Consider the following 22176-nt stretch of genomic DNA (forward strand, 5'->3'; position numbering starts at 1 on the left):
GAGTGCCGTTTCGGAAGGGACGGCCTTTCGGAATGGAGGGATGCACCTGCACGGCTTGTTGTCGCGGCCCCCGCGCGGGTCGGGGCTGGCCGATGGATGGGTGATTCTTGGTTGGCTGGCGGCACGAGCAACGCTCCGGAGTACGGGTGGTCCTGCCATTTGTTTTCTCTGGCTGTCCTCACGGTGGAAGTCCGGCCAAGTCGGTGATACAAAGCCGTACGTTCCGGATGGTTCCTTGTGTGGCTTGGCATGGAGATTTTTTTCCCACGAAAATGTGGAGATCTTTTTGCTAGGAAAAGGCAAGCTCTTGAACAGTTTTTTAATTTTGGTGAGACACGGGTTGGTACCGTACACCAAGCTAGCAGATGCTGACACTCGTACATGTACGTACTCACTTGTAAATGTATGCACGCAAACTCTATCTCTATGATTTATAGATTGGTCTAGCGTATCCAAAGATTTAATAAAATCATCACATCGTGTCACAATCGATCGCTGAAATAAAAACTTAGTTGAAAACGAAAACATATTACCCCATACTACGATATCACGGTGCTAGCATGCGCAATGTGACTCCTAGCTCATCACTAACGGCTACATAATAGAATTGTTCAGTACGTTCATATGGTGTTAACATGTAGTGCGGTTACTTAGTTCCCAACAACATAAGCATATATTATTGTTATCGTTATAATTGAGGTAATTCATCGACATGCGATAAGATTGCGCATCATATAGCTTGGCATGTATCTATAACATAATTGAGGCGATACAATGGACATGGAAAAATTTCTCATTACACCATGGCAATGCTGGAATGTAACCATAAGACCGAATAAATCTCATCCCATCACGCAGATTCATCGCGATGGGTGGTGGCCTGGACTGGCCGGGATTATCTAGCGGACCATTGTACTCTTGGCTTTTCTTCCTATGTGATCTTATGCTAGCAGCACGAAGCAAAACCCCCGCCGCGCGCACAGATGATCCGCCCAGCCGTGCGCAACCGGCCAACCGACGCGACAAGGCACGGCCGTGATTTCCCTTTCCCGGCGAGAAGAGAGGATCGCAAGTGGGCAAATCTGGATATGGATTGGCCAGAGATACTCTCTCCTCTGAGCAGGGCAGCGGCCAGCGGAGGAGCAACGGGGACCGTCCGCGGCCGCGGGCCCGCGCCCACGCGTACGCTGTCGGGGGCGCCCGGGCGTGCGCGGTGACGCGGCGCGCACACACCTCACCCCCAAGTCGTCGTTACGCGGGATCGGCTCGCCGCATCCGGTAGCGTACGGCCTCCACCCGCCCGCCGGCTCGCCGAGTCGCCGCGCGACACGTTACGCGCGCGCCGCACCTTATCTTCTTCTTCCCCCGTTTCCTTTCTGGAAAAATTCTGTCCCTCCGTTTCAGTTTCACAGCTTGCATGCAGCAGCCGGAATCTTCACTGCTAGTTGGCTCGTTCCTGCGTCAATTTTTTGGGAGGGAGGTGGCCAGGTGGGACTTTTGCACCTGAATCGATGATTTTGCTTTGCCACTTTTTTCACTCCCGTGACTGGACCGAACTCCTTTTCCTTGTCACCGGGCTGTCAAAATTTCCAAGGGAAGCATTGGAGAATACCGAATATATCCATTAGTTATGTGAACAGCTTACATTCCATGTGATGGAACTCGACATAAATTATATGCTCATATTTTTTATATTTATTCTAAGTTAAATGACGTGTTATTTCAGTGATAGACGACGTTTCTCTTGACTGACTTCCTTCTCAAGGTCCATCGACGGCTAGGATAGCTAGGGTACGGTTCATATTAGCCTCAGAGAGATGAGAACCTTTTCCTTTGTATTTGTGTAGCATCATCTTTAACCATAATTTGCCAAGAAAATTCTAATTTACAGACTTTTCACTATTGTTTTCATGTAATAGGCATTAATCAAAGCTACTCTATATATTAGAGACTTTTGATGACATCCAAAATGCCATATATCTACAGACACAGAAAGTATATTTGATTGGGCAACTAATCGCATCTCGATCCACTCCACTGTGCAGCTAATCTTCTAGCACTTTACCTAGAAGACAGAATCATGGGCTGGCCATGGATAGATGTCGATGTCACTCTTTGAGACCTGGAGAGAAGATTGGAACAGACACAAGAATCCATTGTACCTGCCCTCTCTTATCCAAACCGTAGAATGTGGATTGCTTGCTATCTCCAACCGGATGAAAGGTACCATTTCGGAGTTGTGGCCACTTGAAAGCATCCGTGAACGTAGCATGCAAAGCGGTTGTTCCTAGCAGTTTGTATGCGCACCTACTAATTTTGACATCTTTACACAGTACTACTACTTCAATATAGTTATGCTCCAGAAAATAGGAAAAGGAATAATAATATTTTGTAATTAAATAGTTTACGTGTCCTATTATCTAGATTCAGTTCTTCAACTCACCGTATCCTTCAAGTATACTAGGGCATGCTTGAAACTTTCACATGAAAAACATTACAGTTCTTACAGTACATATTTTCTTCTTGCACTCTGGATAGGTGTTATTTAACCCCTTTTTCTCTGTGTTTGCGTAAACATGCTATGTACACATAGTTCTTAAATTCATACCTGCAAATTTTCTAAGGATTGTTCTTAGATACCACACGAAAGTTTCATGCTAGTATAAAACTTCATCCAGAAGCTGATCACCAAAGAGATGCCACTCAAAACAATTGTTCATCAAGAATTGATTTCCAGTGCCGGCATCCAACCATATGAAATGAGAATCCGAGAGAACCTATCTGCCCGCATCTTGACAACGCTAGGCTGGGTTCTGAAGCAAAACAAAAGGCGCGCACTTTGGACGTGCAGACTGAGGAATCTCTTTCTTTTGAGCCACCATGCACTGATGCACCCAAAAGGAGGAATAGCCAGATGATAGGACAAAGGGATGCCCCAGAAATGCAGAGTGTGGACTGCTCTGGACTCTGGCCAAAGAAGAGCATTATCAGTGCTGAATTGGATTCCTTGATTGGTTCAGTGTCTCCCCAATTGCATGAGTGGCATTTGATGCCTCATGCCTTTTCTGTGATTGCTACCCTGGCTAGGCTACCTCGCCTTTTCCCCTGCTGATTGTGCAGAGGCTTTTTATCCCATGTAATAACTCGATAGAATGTGAAATTTCTCGGTCTCTCCGAAATTAGGGAAGATTATTCCTACTATGGATCAGGATATTTACCGATGGGTATTTGAGAACTAGTGTCACTTTACTTTAGCAAGTAATTCTTTCGATTGTACTAAATATAACTCCATCTAGACTTGTCATTTATAGATTCATCTGCTTTCATTTTATACAACTCATTTTGTTATTTAAGATAATATATTTAGATATTGCTAACCGAAGTTATTTTTTAAACTTAACCCGTGATAACCCTATATATATATATATATATATATATATATATATATATAACTCCTTTTATTTAAGATAATATATCCAGATCCTGCAGTATCTTGTACTGACCTGATATGACAGGAGCAAATACAACCCTACCCAGCTATACACATTTGTGTATTGGTTAGTTGTGTTAGAAATCAATTGGCGAAACAAGTACGATCACAACCACAAGAGACACATATTTATATGGAAACTTCTTTGGAAGCAAGACATGGATACACAAAGATGATCTTCACTATTCAATATATCTGGAGGTCTACAAATGTTAGGAATTTACAATGAGTGGTTAACTCAACCCAAGCGGATTACAAGAGGAATAGAAACGCAGAATGACTCTGCTAATTATGTTACTCTCTATCGTACAATATTCAACTAGTTTATATAGGCCGGAGCATGCAGACAATTTTATACAAATGGCTAAAAAAACTCATGCATGCAACCGGTAAACATGCATGCAAGCATGCTACCACAAAATGCCTCCCCAATTTAGAACAAGCTAAGTTAGACGCTTCAACGGTTGGTTGGTGCATGTAGAAACTTTTAGGAATTTGAAGCATATTCCAACAACTCCCTCCGGTAAGCAGCAAAACTCATGTGACTTGTGAGCTCAGGTCATCTACAGGTGAAACGCATCAATTATTCTCCTTAAAGTACTGACAGTGAGCTTAAAAACGATGAGAAAACACGATGTCATCAAGGCTGTATAGGCTGGATAAATATGGATCCCAAACGCCGTCTGGAAATTTCTCACCACAATTCAGATAGGGTCCAGCTCCAAGAAGTCAAGAACTCATGGAGGTCGCAAAGGAGAAGTCGCATTCCTGGCCGTACCTAAACCGGGACTAAACCTAAAAACGGCCCATGGCTGCCTCGAGAGGCCAAAGGAATCTACTAGAACAACATGCCAACATGGCCCTTCCTAATCCTTCTTCCTCTAAGTGTTCAAAGACAGCTTGGCCCCCGGCCAAGCGTCCACACACGTATCCAGGTGTCCGAGAGCGAGATGCAGGAGCGCAGTTCTCAAATCATTTTTTAGTGGCCGCGTTTGGTTGGGGTTGGGGCTCCGTGATTGGCTCGGATGCAGGAAACGTCTGTACCTGTTGTAGCAGCAGCTAGTTTCCAACATGTGGTTCTTTTGTTATTAGCAACTGGCGTTATGTTATCACAAACATTCAGAATCTTGCGAACATATCCACAAGATTCGCCAGCTAATCATGGAGGATAGGCGAGACCTGATAACATATAGAAAGCCCGGCCCTTTGACGTAGTAGGAATAGCATGTTTACACATTGGTCTTGATATTTGTTGATGTCTTATTATACAACTAGGAATAGGAGCGTAGTAGTTGAAATCTCATGGCTACGGAAAAGGGTACGTAGATGTTGTTATTACAACAAAAATGCATTTTTTTCCCCTCCTGTTCCATTCCAGTTCTACAGTGACCAGTTTTTTTTTTCTGAATATTACAGTATTCACACCATTTCCCAATCATGCAGCATAAAAGAAAAGTTTGACCTCGATATTTCTTCACATAGAAGCAGTACATGGTACATAGTACAAATACGAGACCTAGGAAGCAAGTACATAGTACAGAGCCTGTAGCCCTGTACTGTACTTGGATGAGGACCGATAAAAGTGGCGATAAAAAGGATTGCTTGGCCAGCTGCCAATTTCCAGCCCGGCCTATAACTCTTTTTTTATTTCACAAAAAAGTGTTTTGACTTTTGCAGGAGGGCGTTGAAGCAAGAGGAGGGAACGCCATCAAGTCTCCACGGCGCACACCAGCACATCGAGCTGCGCTTTATCCTTATCTTTCTGCCTAAAGATGCCGGCTTTGACCTCTCCTCCTTCCTGTCTGGTCCATGATATTTTTGAGACTCTTGTGCAGTAGTTGGCCCAAAGTCACCTTGTTAAAAAGGCATGTAAACCACACTGGTCCCTGTGTAATTCAGATAATCAAAATTGGGCACCACCAGTACTCATTCTTGTATGGACGTGTTACGCATAAATTTACGCTATCGAAATACTGGTCGCTTGAATTTTGTTTGGAAATCATATGGACAGACTTCAAGCATATACTAAAGAATATTTGAATTTTTTAGTCTCTTCTGAATCTGAGTAGCATAACTGAACATTGAACAAGTTTGACGACAGCCAGGTATCCGGTATACCCGTCTTCGTTTGGAGCCAGAAGGAAGAAAGTTTAGTGGAGCAGACAGCGGAGACTGAGAATCTGGAACATTTGAGTTCGTCGTCCACTGAATTTTACCGGAAGCAAACGATGGGGGCGAATCCGGAGGCCATCTGGGCGACAGGGACGGGTGCACGGGCCACACGGACACGGCACTCGCCACCAATCTTTGGCGATCTCTCACCAGATCTTTCTCCCTTCTTTTCCCTCTGCAAATATGATTCACGCCCAGCTCCAGTTGGTTGGAATCTGGCCCAATCTTTGCGACGGATGCCGACGCAACGCGACGCACGCTAGAATCCTGTACGCCTCGACTGAGACGTCGCTGTGCTTTGCTGCCTCTATTCCTCGCGTTTCCCAGGGACCATAGGTTCTATTCCTCGCGTTTCCCAGGGACCATAGGTTCTCTCTTGAGAACGAGAAAATTGGGCCGTCGCTTTACCCAAAACACCAGAAAAAATGCATGCTGAGAAGCTGCAGGTTCCACTTCTTTTCTTCCTCCCTACAAACTCGCCGTTCATGTCAGTTTCACGACAGTTTATGAAGGAATCCGATCAAGAGAATAATATGAATGGGTCATGAAATATCGGAGATGCGTTCGCACACGGGCACCAGGACGCTCCAGTTTGGTCCAGTGACCCCACTCCACATGGACGGACCCCATCAAACCACCACCTGACTGCGACAATGACCAAAGACCCCGACGCACAACCAAACAGCTAAAACAGAACAGACTCCGACCTTATCGGATTCACATTCTGGTCGTTCAATGCGCACCCCTTGATACCATAAATTCTCAGAATCCGATCAGAATCAAATGAAGAATCCGAACCACTGCGATGGATGGTATCAGTAGGTGAAAACGGCGCAAATCATGTTACGAGTCCTTGCATCCTTCATGCAGTCTGAAATGCCACCACCCACATGATGAAACAGATGAAGTCTAGGTGACCCATACACCTGTGTCCCCAAAACAAATGGAGGAGCAAAGCAGCCAGTACCAAGTCAGTGAGAAGATACAGCAAAAGCGGATGCACTACTGCTACAAACTTTATCCATATCAGGAGCTAAAAGGATGAAAGATTCACTGAAAAGTGGAAACCCCTGCAATCCTAAGAGACAAGCGCTTGTGCTCCCATTTGCCTTTACGGCGCCATGAGCACTAGGGCCATTTGAGGAGACCAAGCAACCGCATCCTCAACCCTGAGCATAAAATGGAGGGCCATAAACTCAGAAAGAACGCACTAGAAGCCACACGCATAGATTTATGCCCCTAGATTTTCGGAGAGTGAAACGGTTAGTCAACGGTTGATAACTTCATTAGACATTGAGGAACCTACTACCAGTATTGTTCGAAAAGTGCCAACAACTCCCACAAGTTAAAATTCCACATCGCTCACATAGCTCCTAACTGTTCCATGATTACACATTCTGCAAAACAAAATCACCCAGACTTTTGGGTTTTAGCAGATCTGGATGGCAGGTTGCTACTTCGTCTTGGTAAAATGCGGGGCAAGCAGCTTCGAAACTGTGAAGCCGTTGAATGATTCAACTTGCAATAGGTCCTTCAGCTTCTCATCGCAGATTATTTTCCTCCGGTCAGAAGGATCCTTCCACCAAAGAAACAAAAGGAGTAAAGCAATTAAGAACATATTTGCTATTGTTTAAATGAATAAGCACAAGATAGGAAAGGGTAATGGATAGGGCTAGTTCTGTCTTCCTTACTACTACCACCTCCGCAGGACCAATCTCAATGATTATAGATTCTAAATAACTCCGAGGAACATGCAAATACATGAACAAAGGCTGAACTATAAAAGAAAGGAACCGGAAAATTTCAGGCCCAGATTGTTCAACTCAATCAGTGTCATGATTTTTCACAAAGTAGCACCACTTTTGAAATGCTTAGTATTGAATGAAGGGGAAATGGAGCTCAATAGCACTAGTAAGACTGAAATTGGTTGGGCTGGAAAGTAACAACCAAAAGAGAGAGAAATGGAAATTATGGAATATACTATTACCATTGAGATTACCCCTTTTCTTTTTTATGGGTGGACTAGTTAACACAAGAACAGGCATGACAAAGTTGTTTATCTATGGTATACCAGAATGAGAAGCTAGATCAGAATATGTGTTGGGGGAGGGGTGTGTGTGTGTGTGTGTTGGGGGGGGGGGGGGGCAAAATATTTTAGTGCACATCCTACCCATCTATATATATTTTGCAGAGAAACACCCCAGATATTATTTACCGGCACAACACAATTGCAATGTTATTACCTAACATTTGGTTCTTGTGATGCTACTGAGCTGCTGTTCGTTGACTGAAAGAGGTGGCAGCAAAATGTATATGACAAGTTCACATTCTTGAATCATTAGGCATGCTAAGTACACCAATGTACTATGGTTTGGCTATTTAGCAACTATTTGAAAAGACAAGCTCACAGCACATCTAGAAAGGCGAATTCCTCTACCTAGACCAATCATGCATCAGTCATCCGAGTTATTAAACCATTTCTTTGAATGTCTAAAAACGACACTGGGTCTGAAGCTGCAGAAGAGCAACCATAGAGTAGCCAATGGAACTTACACCGGAACTACTGCAATCAGGGTTATGAAAAACTATTTTCAACAACTTCCCCATCCTTTGGCTGGAAGCCAGGAGACATCTGACAACAGTTCCAATCCCAGTCACATTCTGTTCTCTTATTTTCTTCCAAAATTTCAACAACTTTCACAAAGTCCAACATAAATAGTAGAAAATAGAGTTGAAAACAAGAAAAACGTGTCAAAATTCCCTAGAATTTTCTCCCAGTATCCATAGGGATTTGTTTTCCAGTTTGTAAACATGCATGTACATGATCTTTGTATAGGACCTATTCTTTAGGCGCTACTCCTAGTCTGTAGCGTTATGGTTATGGCCAAGGGCCATCCGCCTGTACCTCTATATGTACAAGCCTGTACCTCTATAGCTACAACACCACCAAAATGTTTGTATTCGTGGCAATCAATCTGATTCTCAGTTGCTTACGCAGTTATTGTCAGTAATTTGCTGGTTATTACTGCTGCAATTTGGAACTCGCGTATTACCCATAGTGGATAGGCATACAGCCTACTATATTTTTGCATCTTGAATATTAGCCACACTAGAACATCTGCTGAGATGGCTTTGATGCGTTGCCAAGTGAAGAATACAACAGAATATAGATGATAATTGCAAGCGATCTCGACCAGGGTAATAGGGCACTAGATGCTTATGCTGTAAGAAATACTGTTAGCCTTAGCAGCCAATATCACTCATTGTTAACAAAAATCCATGAGTTCAAACACTCCATATTCAAGCAACAGCTCAGATGGTATGTGTATTCAAGCATAAAACAAGCGTTAAAGCTCACAAAACAACTGAAACACTCTATATCAATCAATATCTGGAAGACCAAGCAATTCCACAATGATAATACAAACAGCAACGCTGTATCCAGGGAAAGAAATTTACCTGCAGGTTGTTCTCTTTTATGTATTCCCACATTCTCTTCACAACATCTGATCGTGATAACATACTCTCACCGGTGCCAATAAATTTCACTAAATCATTGGAAAGCTGAAGGGGCACAAGTAGACCAGATCCAGCCCCTGAGGAGCCACCCTTTTGCTTCTTTCCTGCAAATGGTATTTCAGCAATAGGTTTATGAGAACAGAAACTCATGATTGGATGAAGACAAGCAAATATTTCTAACCTTCATTCCTGTCTCTCTTTTGTGGCTTCTCTTTGGGTGTTGATCTGTCAGGAGAGACAGGACCTGGCAAGTCATACTCAAATAAGTACTTTGGTGCTAGAATTGGGAAGGTTAATAAACAAGATATAGGTTAACTAAAACAGCTAACAAAATAATCTAACTATGGGGCATGGAACATGGAGGTCATCATTTTCCTCTTGTGCAAACATGATAAATGGCACTATGCCTAACTAAAGCAATTAGCAAATCTGGTAAATAAATCAGACATAAGCTTACATTAAAGTTTCCGATGGACAGGGATCAATTAAGTACACACAGTCACACACTGATACTAGCCAAAACAAACTACAGTAAGGAACACAAACATATGAATTTAAGTATCAACATAGAGTTCTTAAAGGTTTCAATTAACTATCAAAGTTCAGCTTTCGTTGCATTTTCGTCCTAGATGTGAACATCTTTGGTCTCAATATTCAATCCTCGTCCTTGATTTTCCTTCCTGCATCTTTTGCTATGTTATTTTCCTTTTACCAATGCACAGCAAACTCTACTAGCTCTATCCTTGGAGAGGGAAAACACCGGTAATTGCACTGGTTCAAAACTTCTTGGCTGGTACACATAGAACTTAGTGTGAGAAGGATTAGTACCCTCAGAATTCAATGGCCAGATATGCTTGGTCAAAGCTTTATTCATTTGGAACATATCAATGGAATTGACATTGAAGATCTTCCTCAATCTCTCATCAGGTAAAATCTTCCTCTTATTGCTTTGGTCTTGTAGATTATGTTCTCGAATATATGCCCAAAGCTTCTTGACAACCTGAAAGCAAACAAGCACATCAAGAAAGAACTCAATAATAATATCCTTTTCACGATCAATTGATCTACCATTCATCCCTTGAAAGATAGATATAGAGACAGAATTAAGTTAATAGTGTCACCTCTGTCCTGGCTAACTCAGAGGCGCCAACAAACTCTTGAAGTGCCGGGGAAAGACTGCATAATTTTGTAAAGCCACCACCCCTTTTCTTGCCACCATTACCTTTATCCGATCTAAGAACATTGAGAAAATGATAGGCATATTTAACACAATGTGGTTATCCACAGAGAACCAGAAGTACCAATAAGAAAAGCTGTGCACATGTGTAACAGAGCTGGTAAAACATGTTTAACAGTTAAAACCGCCAGAAATATGACACGAATTTGCATGCCGTGATAATAAGAAGTTGGTTTCTTAATCTCAAGTCATAAGACTAAAGTTCCAGAGTAACTAACAGAAAGAATAATGGTATGGGCTAATTGACAAAAGCTTCAGGTAGCCAAAGCCCAAGAATAATCTGTCAAGGGAGCAGTAGCACTGATAACATCCACCATATTCCTGTGTATATAAGAACTATGCTATGATCCCAAGTTATCCAAGAACATAGTGGACAAAAGAAATAAAAAATGAGAGTCAAATCAAAGCTAACTGGTATAAATGAGAGTCACTGATGATCTATCCTGTTAATGAACTTTAAAAATACAAACACGATATGCCATCCTAAATGGAAATGGCATTTTGTTGAATCTGTGGAACTAATGAACACCAGTGCAACCTTTCAATGTAGTAAAAGGAACAGATATGACACTCCATAACTCATATCATCTTTCAGCCAAGATTCTCACGGTGCACCGGTTAGAGCGTTGAACTCCGGGTGTCGTCGAAAGTCCCATCCTGACCTGGGTTCGAAGCACGGGACCTTCTTAGAACAAAGCCCCGGGGGAGCCTCCCCCCGTAGTTGAGAGATTTTTTTTTCATATCATCTTTCCAAATAACCAAGCAACAGCACAACAAGTAGCTAATATTTCACACTTCATATCATGTTGGGATTTATTTGTGGAAGGGATCACAAGGGCTAACTGAGGCATGGTTTTGGGCATTGCCCTGGACCTTATCCGCACTGCTGAGTCATGGTCAGCTACCGCATCACCAAGGTGGGGCTGAGAAGGAGACTGGGATGATAAATTGCTATTCTTGCTTGATTAATCCATACAGCTTGGCTGGCCTATATAATGCCATTTAGGGATAACTTCCAATTCAACTAGGGCTACATATAGAAATAATTTTCGAACTAACCAGCAATAAGATACTATGGTTAAATTATCTCAATCTAGACTTTAGCTAAATTAACTCTGGACCGGACCCGCTGAAGATGCAGTGGCTTTCGCAGCTCTTCTTGTGCCTAGCATAGGTTAAGTGCCACACATGACATCCCCAGTCCTTATAGGGGAGAATACACTATCCAGTGCAGAAAGAGTGTGGCGATGAACTTTAAGATGTCAATGGATTAAGCAGAGGGCGCAAAGCGAAGGAGTAAAATGGCCACAGCATATGAGGATGTTGTGCTAGCAAGCAGAGATTAGGAACATTTATAGATTTTGGCTCAACAGAATATTAGACATAAAAACATATCCATGGAAGGTGGGAGGTGCAACTAATATCACAGCAGAATACAGAAATTCACCGAACTGTACTCACTAATGCATCAACCTCACACAAACATAATCATATCTAAACCATCCTAACTAGGCGATGGAAGCTGCAAACCCCAAAAGATGCAATGACAGATGCTTCTTTCGGCATTCAGACAACGGATTTGGATGAAAAGGAACAAGCCAAACAAAGCAGAAATCACCATAAAACAGCTGAGAGGTTGCACTAAATTCGCAGGAAACGCACCAGCTTCGTGCTGTAATCAAGTAATACCAAAGGCATGCAAAATCTTACAACACTCCACATTCGGGCCAAAATCACACCACCAATGGTAATCAAAGAGTCATTTCCTACAGTGCAATCCAGAACTCCGGTAAGGAATGCCGAGCTGGAACCTCGAATCCGGAATCCCCATCGCTATTCGCATCGAAAAAACACCACAAACGCACGGTGCCGGCACATTCCCTCACGATTCGCCCGGACGAAGCTTCCACAGAACCCTATACATAGCAGCAAATGCAAGGGGAGAAACGGAGAGCAAAAGCCCCTTACCGCTGCTTCTTCCGGGCGCCGCCGCTATCCCCATCCTCGTCTTCCTCCTCCTCGTCTTCGTCCTCCTCCCCCTCGCCCTCCTCCACCTCCCCCTCGCCCTCCTCCGTCTCCGGCTCCGGCTCCTCCTCCTTGGGCACCGCTGCCTCCTCGGGCTCCTCCTCCTTGGGCTCCTCCGGCTCGGCCTTGGCGGCGACCTCGGCGAGGTAGAGGTCGACCTGCTCCCGGATGAAGGCCTTCTTGTGGGAGAGGTCGGTGCCGAACTCCTCCTCGAGGCGGCGGCGCAGGGCGGCGGTGGTCGTGGTGTTGAGGTCCGACGACCGCAGCACCTCCTGCAGCCGCTCCACCAGCTCCGAGTCCGACACCATCGCCGCCCGGTCGGTTTGAGGTCTGTGGCTGGCTGGCGCACGGGTGCCGGGGTTTCGCCTGGTTTGGTTTGCGTGGGCTGAAATGAGGCGGCTTGGGGGCGTTGGGCCGCCCAAATACGCCGTCACTCACGTGCCCTGCGAGAGGGTTTCTTGCCTTTTTCCCTCTCCTTATCCCCGGAATTGTCAAGTTAACCGGAGGATGGAAGTGGAAGAGTAGTATGGCCTTGAACTGGTAGCAAGTATGACTTACATGATATGGTATGTGCACTAGGTTCCGCGAATAACTTCACTTGATATGTACGTTGCCGTGAAATAATTCATGACGATCTAGTCTTTAAGTAACAAGATGGTTTTCGGAATTCATGGCCATCGCTCCTTTTTTAAGAGCGGTCATATAATGAGTTTTTGATGACGTCCTTTTTTAAGTACACTATACGTTAAGGATAGATAGAGAGATACATAGATAGATAGCGCTAGGTAGTCAAGTGAAGGACGGATCTAAAACTCAATGCCACCTAGCTCACCAAAAGTAGCGCATCCATTGTCTTATCTTAGCGATGAGGTTGCCGGTGCATCCCCAAGAGCTAGCGTGACGTTGCGCATCCAAGATATGTTCAAATGAAGTTAATCTTATTTGTACCTATTGGATGGATTATTGCATGGCATTAATTGATATTATCAAAATGATTAGTTCAAAGTTCCTATCCAGGTAGTACTCGTGCATAACTTACCGTACGTGTGTTGAATAAGAAGATTATGGTAATAACTACGTAAAAGTAAGATCAATTCTATTGTGTGCCTATACTGTGTTATAAGACATAATACTAATCCCTCCGTTTCATTTTATAGAAAAACCAAAACAACACGGAGGCAGTATTACAAATCGGATTTTATCTTATAAATTTCATGTTACTCTTCATGAAACATGCTAGAAAAGAATATAATTAATAAATGTTCTCATGGTAAAAGTAAACCACCTAGCATCAATATTGTGTGATCTAATCACAATTGACACACGCTAGACACGGATATAGGATGTCTCTGGATTACTGACCTTTGTTATTTAAAAAATAACCCAAAATACCTTTAGTGTCCACTTCCAATTTCCACTATAAATATTGGCCCAAAATACCCCTAATGTTTGTTTCTAAATTACTCGTACCACCATCACATAAAAAAAATCCAAAGACATGCTATTTTCTTCCATATGCTTTCACTTAAACATTAATCCACGTCTCCCTTCTTGTTATACAGTGGATCCCATAGACGTAAGTAAAAAAGGAAAATAAAGGAAATACTATATCACGATGATGGCAAATAAAGGAAATACTATATCCGATGATGGCGCACATATATTAGTTGTTGTACGTGTAAGTTAATCAGTTATTTACCCCATTTAATATTCATTAAACTCATTTAAATGGTTGTTTAGCATGAATAAATACATAAACAATATGTGGCCGATTGTTTAGCATTTAGATAACACTACATGATGGGGTGAAATATTGAAAATAGTCTTACACAAGACTCTGAATTGATAAGCCAATAAGGAATATGGTAAGAAAAAAATGGATTTGATTGACTAGTATATACATAACATGAGTATTGTATGTATAGATGATATTATCATGTTTATAGTTTTCTGCTTTCATGGTTGATGGTTTTGGTAATCAGGTAATATCAATGATATTAGAAGAGCCTTGATCCAAAACCTTAAAAGTCAAGATGATATACTATTAGTTTATAATCTCTAGACTCTACATCATTATTCGGGATGGTTACCACATAAAGTAGCAAAAATCATCTTAAAATTAAGCAAAGATATTTGAACGTGGCTAGCAAAGTCCGCAAAGAGGAAGGTTGATGGAAAAAGCTGCAAGCGAAAAGGAAACGGGAAGGAAGCCGTGTACAGTGCACTACGTGATGTGTGTGCATCAGAGGGGCATTGACTCGCTGGACTTCTTTGCCCCAAAGCCGCGTGGCCCCCGATAGCCACTAGGCGGAGCCGCTCTCCCAGAAAAACAAAACCAACCAACCCCGACTCCCGAGACCCCCCTGTGAGAAACTAAAAAAGCCCAAATGGCGGGGGGGAGGTCGTCGTCTCCCCTCCCAGCGATCCCCTCCCCCAGCGACGCCATTTCCGCCACTTCATGATCACTAGGGTTTCGCTCTTCTCCCCATAAGCCCCCCACGTCCCGATGCGCTGGTGGAAGCGCTCCTCTTCCCCCTCCCGCTCCTCCCACTCCTCCTCAGCATCCACGCCCGCGTCCCCCGCGCGCGCCTCCACCTCCCGCCTCATCGGCGGCGGGGGCAGCGGCCCCAGCTCCCGCGGCGATGGAGGCGGGGGTCGCGGAGAACCGCAGCCGCGGCTGAGCAGGGCGCGGCGGATGCGCTACGTCGTTGACGACCTCGATGTCGGGGTCGCCGCGATCGGCGTGGACTCCCCGGCGAGGAGGGACGCTGCGGCGGGGTTCGGGCTTGCGACCGTGAGCTCGACGCCGATCTCGAGGTCCCCGAGTAACATGGAGGTGGCGCCGGCGAGATCGTCATCGACGCCCGTGATGCTGGCGCATCCGCTGCCCCTGCCAGGCGAGGGGGAGTCCTCGTGCCGCGGGCCCGGGAGGCCGCTTCCGTCGCCGACGACGAGGGTGCTCGACGGGGAGTGGAACTTGCCTGCAGCGGAGGCGCCCGGAGTCTTAGAGACTGGGAGTGAAAGGATGCCGCCGTTGCTCACACGGAGGTGATTCATTCATAGCTTTTAGTATGTTTGATCCTTGCTAGCCAAATTCACCCCTAAATTAATTAGTGTGCTTGATCATGAAGCGAGCAAGGGTGTCACCCTTACAGCTTGAGGATTCCAGAGCCAGTTTATGAATTATGAGTACTAGCAATCTGCACATTTCAAAAAAGATACTGTGGCATCAGTGAGATACCAAACACTTAGTAGGACAGGCTATCTTGCAGTGAATAAGAACACTTTTGGGGGTGCCTATGGGTTTAGAGATCAGGGATAGTATCCTTTGCTGTAGAATACAGTGATTTGATGATATGGATATCAGGGTTCAGGGACTGGAGATTTCAGATATTATACATAAGAGTTGGATTGTGATTTTTTTAGTAACTTGAGTAGTTGTAGCCTTGTAGGATGTTACTAACTCATGTTTATTGGAGATCATGATGTCTGGTTGTATTAGGATGATACGCCATATAGTTATATTTCTTGTGTACTTTGGCACGTATTTGAGTTGTGACGATATGTGGACGTGATGCTTTCACTATTGATTTCTGCATATAGCATTCCACAAAATTGCACACAATGATTCTCTAAACTCTTGGTGACTTGATTAGATATTAACATGATGGAAAGAAGTAGCTAGAATGGGATTTTAATAAATGAGCGACTTAGGTTGTTTCAGTGCTGCACTATTATTTTACTTGATTGAAGTGGATTCCTGTGAAGCTTCTAAGCTGAACTGAAATACTCAACAAGTTTAGGATTGTTACATCAAATTACTGTTGAAATAATCTAATTTAATAGTGCTGTGTTGATCCTGATGTTTATTGTGATATGCCTATGATAATAGAGTGGTGGCCCAAACTCTACCAAAGACTCACGAGCACAATGACTTTCAATTAAATGGGACTACCTGTGGTCAACGGAGAAAAGCTTTTAAAGAGAAGTTCCAGGATAAGAACTCAGATGAAACTTTGAACTTCAGATTGAACATTCCTGCTAGAAGCGCACCAAGCAGTGGGTTTTCGAGCCCTGTGCAAAGTCCCCGAAGATTGAGCAATGTAGACTTCTCATCTGCTGCAATATCCATCCAAGATACCAATGTATGGTCAGCGCGGTCTCTCTGGTCTCCTGATCTGATGGGATCTTCACCTCCTTCTGCCTCACCTGACAAATTTGCGGGTGGTCAGGAGCGTTCTCCTCGCTCAAGTCCACTGAGAAGTCCAGTTTTAAGATCAAGAAATCCAAGTGCACCTCCATCACCAATGCATCCAAAGTTGTTCCCGGAGAACCATGTTTCTCGTCCTGAAGGCAATGGAAGTGCCAGTTTTCACCCGTTACCTCTCCCTCCTGCTTCTGTAAGTCCAAAGCAGACAAATGCCAGCCACCAGGTAGTTCCAAAAGTTGAGACGCCATCAGTGGCTGGTCAATGGCAAAAAGGAAAACTCCTAGGCAGTGGCACATTTGGATGTGTATATGAGGCCACCAATAGGTACATCATTGTATTTTTATCATCATGAATTCATGCTTATTGCTTCATTTTGGATTCTGAATGTTATTCACTTTCATCTACATATAGGCACACTGGTGCTCTTTGTGCCATGAAAGAGGTCAATATAATTCCAGACGATGCTAAATCAGCTGAGTCTCTGAAGCAATTAGAACAGGTTTGGTCTTATTTCATTGCTATTTATTCTGCGCTAATGGTATCATTACAATCGATCTATATGATTGTTCTGTACCAAATTTGTTTGCATAGCTTCATGGGTTTTAAGTAACATAAGTTTGCCTCTGCTTATATTTTCTTTGCGTTCCTTTTGTACCTCCTGTTATCCTACATACTGTATGCTTCTCAAGTTCAAACCAATGATAATAGTTTTATTGAATAATGCTAAATTGGTCGTGCCCAGCACTATCTTCTTCCGCATAAAGATTATGCTAGCACACACTTTTTTGTTGACTGGCTCCCATATTTGTTTCAGGAAATTAAGTTTCTTAGTCAATTCAAGCATGAAAACATAGTGCAGTACTACGGCAGTGAAACTGTAAGTTCTCCTTTGTCACATTAAGTGCATTAGTATTTACCGTGATAGTTTTCAGTGATATGTAATGGTTATTTGTTGAACCCTTGCAGATTGAAGAGAGATTCTACATATACCTGGAATATGTTCATCCTGGTTCAATCCATAAGTATGTTCATCAACATTGTGGATCACTGACAGAATCAGTCATCCGTAACTTCACGCGTCATATCCTCAAGGGTCTTGCTTTCTTACATAGCCAAAAGATAATGCATAGGTAACCTATCCATTTCCTTGTTTTCACATTTTTAAACTAACAATATCTCAACTTTTCCTATTAATTAAATTTAGCCTAACAGATTAATAGCTCTTTACTTTTCAACACATCCATGCAGAGTATTCTTCTGTTGCCCTTTTGGTTTCAGTGTTTGTTCACTTTATTGTGTTTTCTTAAGCTAAAAGCTTTATCTAAATTCTTCTGGAGGCTGGTTGTCATCACCCTACCTTTGTCTATTAGCAATTATCCTCTTATTTTCCAATCTGCAAGCACCCTATCTTCTTTGGACTATGCTATTGCTGAATTTTGCATTTATCGGGTTCTTGCATCATGCTGAAAATGTACTTGTGTATGTAAATATAGTTTTGCTCTTGCAGGGATATCAAGGGGGCAAATTTGTTAGTGGATATTAATGGTGTAGTGAAATTGGCTGATTTCGGAATGGCTAAGCATGTGAGTTCCAAGCTAACCTATAGTTTATGTTATTCACTATTACACACAATTATCCAGTAGTCAGCACACCCCTGGATTTGATTAGGCGAAAACTCACATCAAATTTGTCATTACCGCATTCAAGATAACAATAGTATGTTCATCCATTTCATGGCAACAATAGTTTGTTCATCCATCAACTGCTTCTCTCTCTTAAATGGCGCGTGAGAAACTGAGAACATAATGATTGCTGTATACATACCATATGCTGCTCAACATGAATGTTTCATATATGGAGTAGCCACCTATGATTAGGATCTTGAATCACATTGGAGATGCTCAAATAGGATTGGACTATAGGATCGATTTGCAGAGTCCGAGATCCTACCTGATATCAAAGATATATTATCCAAAGTCTACTATGCATTTCAATAATGATCGATACAATTTTACATAAATGCTTCTACTTAAAAAAATGAAGTCCAAATGAATGATCTACTGTATGAATGGTTTTCCATGTTTTGCATTACTTTCTGTGGGGCAACTCCTTATTAATATAGCATTCATTTTTGTCCTGTAGACATATGTATTATCAGTTACCCTCAGTATTTATAGTTGATCTTTCTTGCATTTTCTTCTCTTTTCAGTTGAGTACTGCAGCTCCTAATCTTTCATTGAAGGGAACCCCGTACTGGATGGCTCCTGAGGTGCAAGCTGGTTATTCTTCGTGTTAATTTCATCATTTTCTTCTCTCTCGTGGAGTCGTGGTTGCGATGAGGCTGATTATTCTCATGTGATGTGCCTACTCATTTTCATATACATTATTCAGAGTATGAATTGTCACAAACCAAAAAAAATGAACTTGTTAATCTAGTAGTCTACCGGTACTTGTTAGAAAGTCTAATGTGAAGGGGAATAAAGAAACTGAACCAGGAAGTTGGCGCAACACTAAATGACTTAAGTTGCCCGTGTGAATGAGAACCTTAGCAGGCCTATTTTATATAAACAGTCAGTCTTCACCAGAATTTCATCCTAGTTAAGCAAATGAAAAGAAGCTGCCACGTTTCTCTTATAGGTCTAGAAAGTACCATGTTAATTAAAAAAAAAAGAAAAAGAAAAAGGGTCCACACTGTTAATTTGTATGATCCTTTAACTGTCTAGGCTAAAGTACTAAACCAAAGAGTCCTTGTCAGATACTCTAATAACTAGCTGGAATTTGGAATAAAAGGTAAATAAAATTAGCAATTGATTTCCCTGAAAGTGGGAAGAATAATACAAAGATGCTGGGTGAACAAAGCTAAATGCAAAAACTTTACCCAAAGCCCACACGATCCAAGCTGAGTCACTGCCCAGTGCCTGGAGCACTCTTAACAGCTCTGCATGCATGCACAGTCAAATTGACTTTCCCGGGAGAGAACGGCCTTCCTATGATCTCGTGGCACTGGGAGGGGAGAGAAAACCTGGAACAAGGTGCAACGGGAGACGGGCCTTCTGGACTGCAGCAAGAGCTGCCAGCTGATGGTCTAGCAGGAGTGGGGACCTATATTTTTCATTTTCAAAGTCTGACTGAGAATTCTTATGATGGAAGGTTTCCTAGCATGGACTATGTTTGCTTAATTATGAATCAAGGGAAAACACCTTATATCGCTGTAGGAGGAGCTCATTGTCCTGCCTCTGACTTTGACACAACATGCCAGCAGAAGCGCTGGAACACATCACCTACTGCTTTACCCTAAACCATCGTAGGGCAGGAGTTAGAAAGAGAAAGACGTGCCTTCAATCTGATGAGAATAATGGACACTAGGGAAATATGGTAATAAAAAATCACCATTTAACCTTCCCAAGGTAGGGTATATTTATGTGTTGATGTGTGGAGTGGATACTTATCTTAGTTTTCACATTAGATACTGCGATGACCTCTTGTAAACATCTATGAATTATTTTATTTTGTTTTGAATAGATTACTTGCTTATTTCAAATTAGAGGTGTAATCATGTGTAGTCACACTAGCACATATTTATATTGCAGGTTGTTCGGGCCACGCTTGATAAAAGTGCAGGGTATGATCTCGCTGTTGATATTTGGAGCCTTGGTTGCACGATAATTGAGATGTTTACAGGAAAGCCACCTTGGAGTGGTCTTGAAGGGGTAAGTTGTTTGTGGAGGCTTCCCTGTGTTTTGAGTTAGATTTATGTAATCAGAGTAGATCATCTTTCTTACCTTTGGTTCATCTGATGAATGATAATAATTTGTCTTAAATATTACCTTGACCTGATCAAAGTTGTGAGTATGAAACGAATAGTGCATTTTTTAATTTGTACATGTGTGATTGCCTGCATAATAGTAATATAGCCATGTGAGATAACTCAGTGTTTCCATTTATGGGGAGCGGTTTCATCAGCTATCTGAATAATAACTTGGTGTCTTGAGATTCTTAATCATGAACTATATATGTTTTGTGGTGCTACAGCCTGCTGCAATGTTTAAGGTGTTGCGCACGGACCCGCCGATTCCGGATAATCTGTCACCTGAAGGGAAGGATTTTCTTAGATGCTGCTTCAAGAGAAACCCTGCTGAGAGACCAACAGCAAGCAAGTTGCTTGAACACCCATTTATCCAAAGTTCAAATCACTACAACCAGCATGGCTCTACACCCTACAACCAGCATGGCTCTACACCCTCATTTGCAGCAATTAAATCCCCAGTAAGCCTTCCCCCTTTTCTCCTTCCTACATGCACACGATATCCAAAGTTTCAACTTTGAAGCTTTATGCACTTCTATAATTAAGCTTGCTGATGACAGGATACTGGGCACAGCGGTGCAAGAGATAAAATACCCTGGAAGAATGATTCATGTGTGAGAGGGAAACATGCAAATGGGTGAGTACTTCTGTTTCCTTGCACTGTTTGTTGATGAAAGGTTGTTATTTGAGACTGTCAATCGTTAACCCTTGGCATTCTTTATTCTGGTAGTGAAACAAGCAGTGCTCGGTCTTCAGGGTCATTGGCTTATCGATTGACGACACCCCTACCCCACTTGGGAACCAATAGCTTGTCACCTCCACCTTTGAGTTCAGCCTCCAGTTCTGGTTCTGCAACCCATACACCAAATGGTATGCATTTTTCCGTTGCAACCCATACACCAACTGGTATGCATTTTTCAGTCGCATACCCTCAGCCTAGTCCTCTGCGAAAGCCTAACGGGAAGGAAGCAATAAATTTGATTTAGCATTGAAGCACAGCATGCCACCTATCACAATATCTGGGCCACACGGTAAACAGTCTGACCCTTGTATTGCCAGTCATAGTTGACGATTTTCTGGGCCTTGTAAAGTATTTTCCATGTAAAGGAGATCGCCACGGTATGATCACAGGGAAATTCTGCTAATGAAGGGGCCTTGTGAAGTATGTTGTAATGTTTCGTTTCGGGGGGAGTGATTGCATTTCCCATGTAACATATTTATTAGGGTCTAGCTCTAGGTAAAACTAATGGTCCTGATTGTGCCGACACATAGTACATTAGGTTTGTAGTTGTAGCATGTGTTGTTGTTGATGTTGTGTAATGATCATACTTGATGTAATCATTGTTGATGATTTTTTGGGGCCAAGCAATAATATGTCAACTAGCAAGAGGGGATCGAGGTTGCATATCACGTATTGAATTTCTTCGTCGTGGCAGACTGCTCATTTGGTTGTTGAAAGGGTTCATTCGTGTGTTCTTTTTTAGTTTTTTAGTGGAGATTGTTTTTAGACTGTTAGCGAAAGGATTTATATGCTATATTCCCTTGGGAATGTCACCTAGGAGGTAATACTCATCCAATGGCAATTGATTCAGTGGCTGCCATGTCTTGACCACCATTTGGTGTCTACTGCTTACCAGGTGAAGCAACATTTTTGTGCATTGAACATGACAGCGAAGGGTGCTGGCGCCACTGATTTTATATGATGTATTTCTTTGAAA

At 42.7% G+C, this 22176-nt stretch overlaps 2 protein-coding genes across 2 annotated transcripts; one reads left to right on the forward strand and one right to left on the reverse strand.

The window, feature by feature from the left end:
* Positions 1–6916: 6916 nt before the first annotated feature.
* On the reverse strand, positions 6917–12855 carry LOC101753906 (upstream activation factor subunit spp27). The gene is made up of 6 exons (XM_004981601.3): positions 12387–12855; positions 10303–10414; positions 10010–10181; positions 9363–9425; positions 9122–9285; positions 6917–7238 (listed from the first exon to the last, which is right to left on the reverse strand). The coding sequence occupies exons 1-6, from the start codon at positions 12749–12751 to the stop codon at positions 7116–7118; spliced, it is 999 nt and encodes a 332-aa protein (XP_004981658.1). The 5' UTR covers positions 12752–12855; the 3' UTR covers positions 6917–7115.
* Positions 12856–14806: 1951 nt separating this feature from the next.
* On the forward strand, positions 14807–21868 carry LOC101754305 (mitogen-activated protein kinase kinase kinase 5). Its single transcript, XM_004981602.4, has 11 exons — positions 14807–15491; positions 16336–16977; positions 17065–17152; positions 17468–17530; positions 17620–17783; positions 18161–18236; positions 18863–18922; positions 20244–20363; positions 20686–20919; positions 21019–21095; positions 21189–21868. Exons 1-11 carry the CDS (start codon positions 14950–14952, stop codon positions 21442–21444), a joined length of 2322 nt encoding a protein of 773 aa, XP_004981659.1. The 5' UTR covers positions 14807–14949; the 3' UTR covers positions 21445–21868.
* The last annotated feature ends 308 nt before the right edge of the window (positions 21869–22176 follow it).

This window comes from Setaria italica, chromosome IX (assembly GCF_000263155.2).
Source record: "Setaria italica strain Yugu1 chromosome IX, Setaria_italica_v2.0, whole genome shotgun sequence".
Taxonomy (NCBI): domain Eukaryota; kingdom Viridiplantae; phylum Streptophyta; class Magnoliopsida; order Poales; family Poaceae; genus Setaria; species Setaria italica.

Coding starts and splice junctions, on each gene's coding strand:
- LOC101753906 (XM_004981601.3), bottom strand. CDS start 12,751: ATGGTGTCGGACTCGGAGCTGGTGGAGCGGCTGCAGGAGGTGCTGCGG. Junction 9,426..10,009: donor CTGGCCATTGAATTCTGAGG/GTACTAATCCTT, acceptor ATGACTTGCCAG/GTCCTGTCTCTCCTGACAGA. Junction 7,239..9,121: donor TAAAAGAGAACAACCTGCAG/GTAAATTTCTTT, acceptor CTTTGGTGGAAG/GATCCTTCTGACCGGAGGAA.
- LOC101754305 (XM_004981602.4), top strand. CDS start 14,950: ATGCGCTGGTGGAAGCGCTCCTCTTCCCCCTCCCGCTCCTCCCACTCC. Junction 16,978..17,064: donor GTATATGAGGCCACCAATAG/GTACATCATTGT, acceptor ATCTACATATAG/GCACACTGGTGCTCTTTGTG. Junction 18,923..20,243: donor CGTACTGGATGGCTCCTGAG/GTGCAAGCTGGT, acceptor TTTATATTGCAG/GTTGTTCGGGCCACGCTTGA.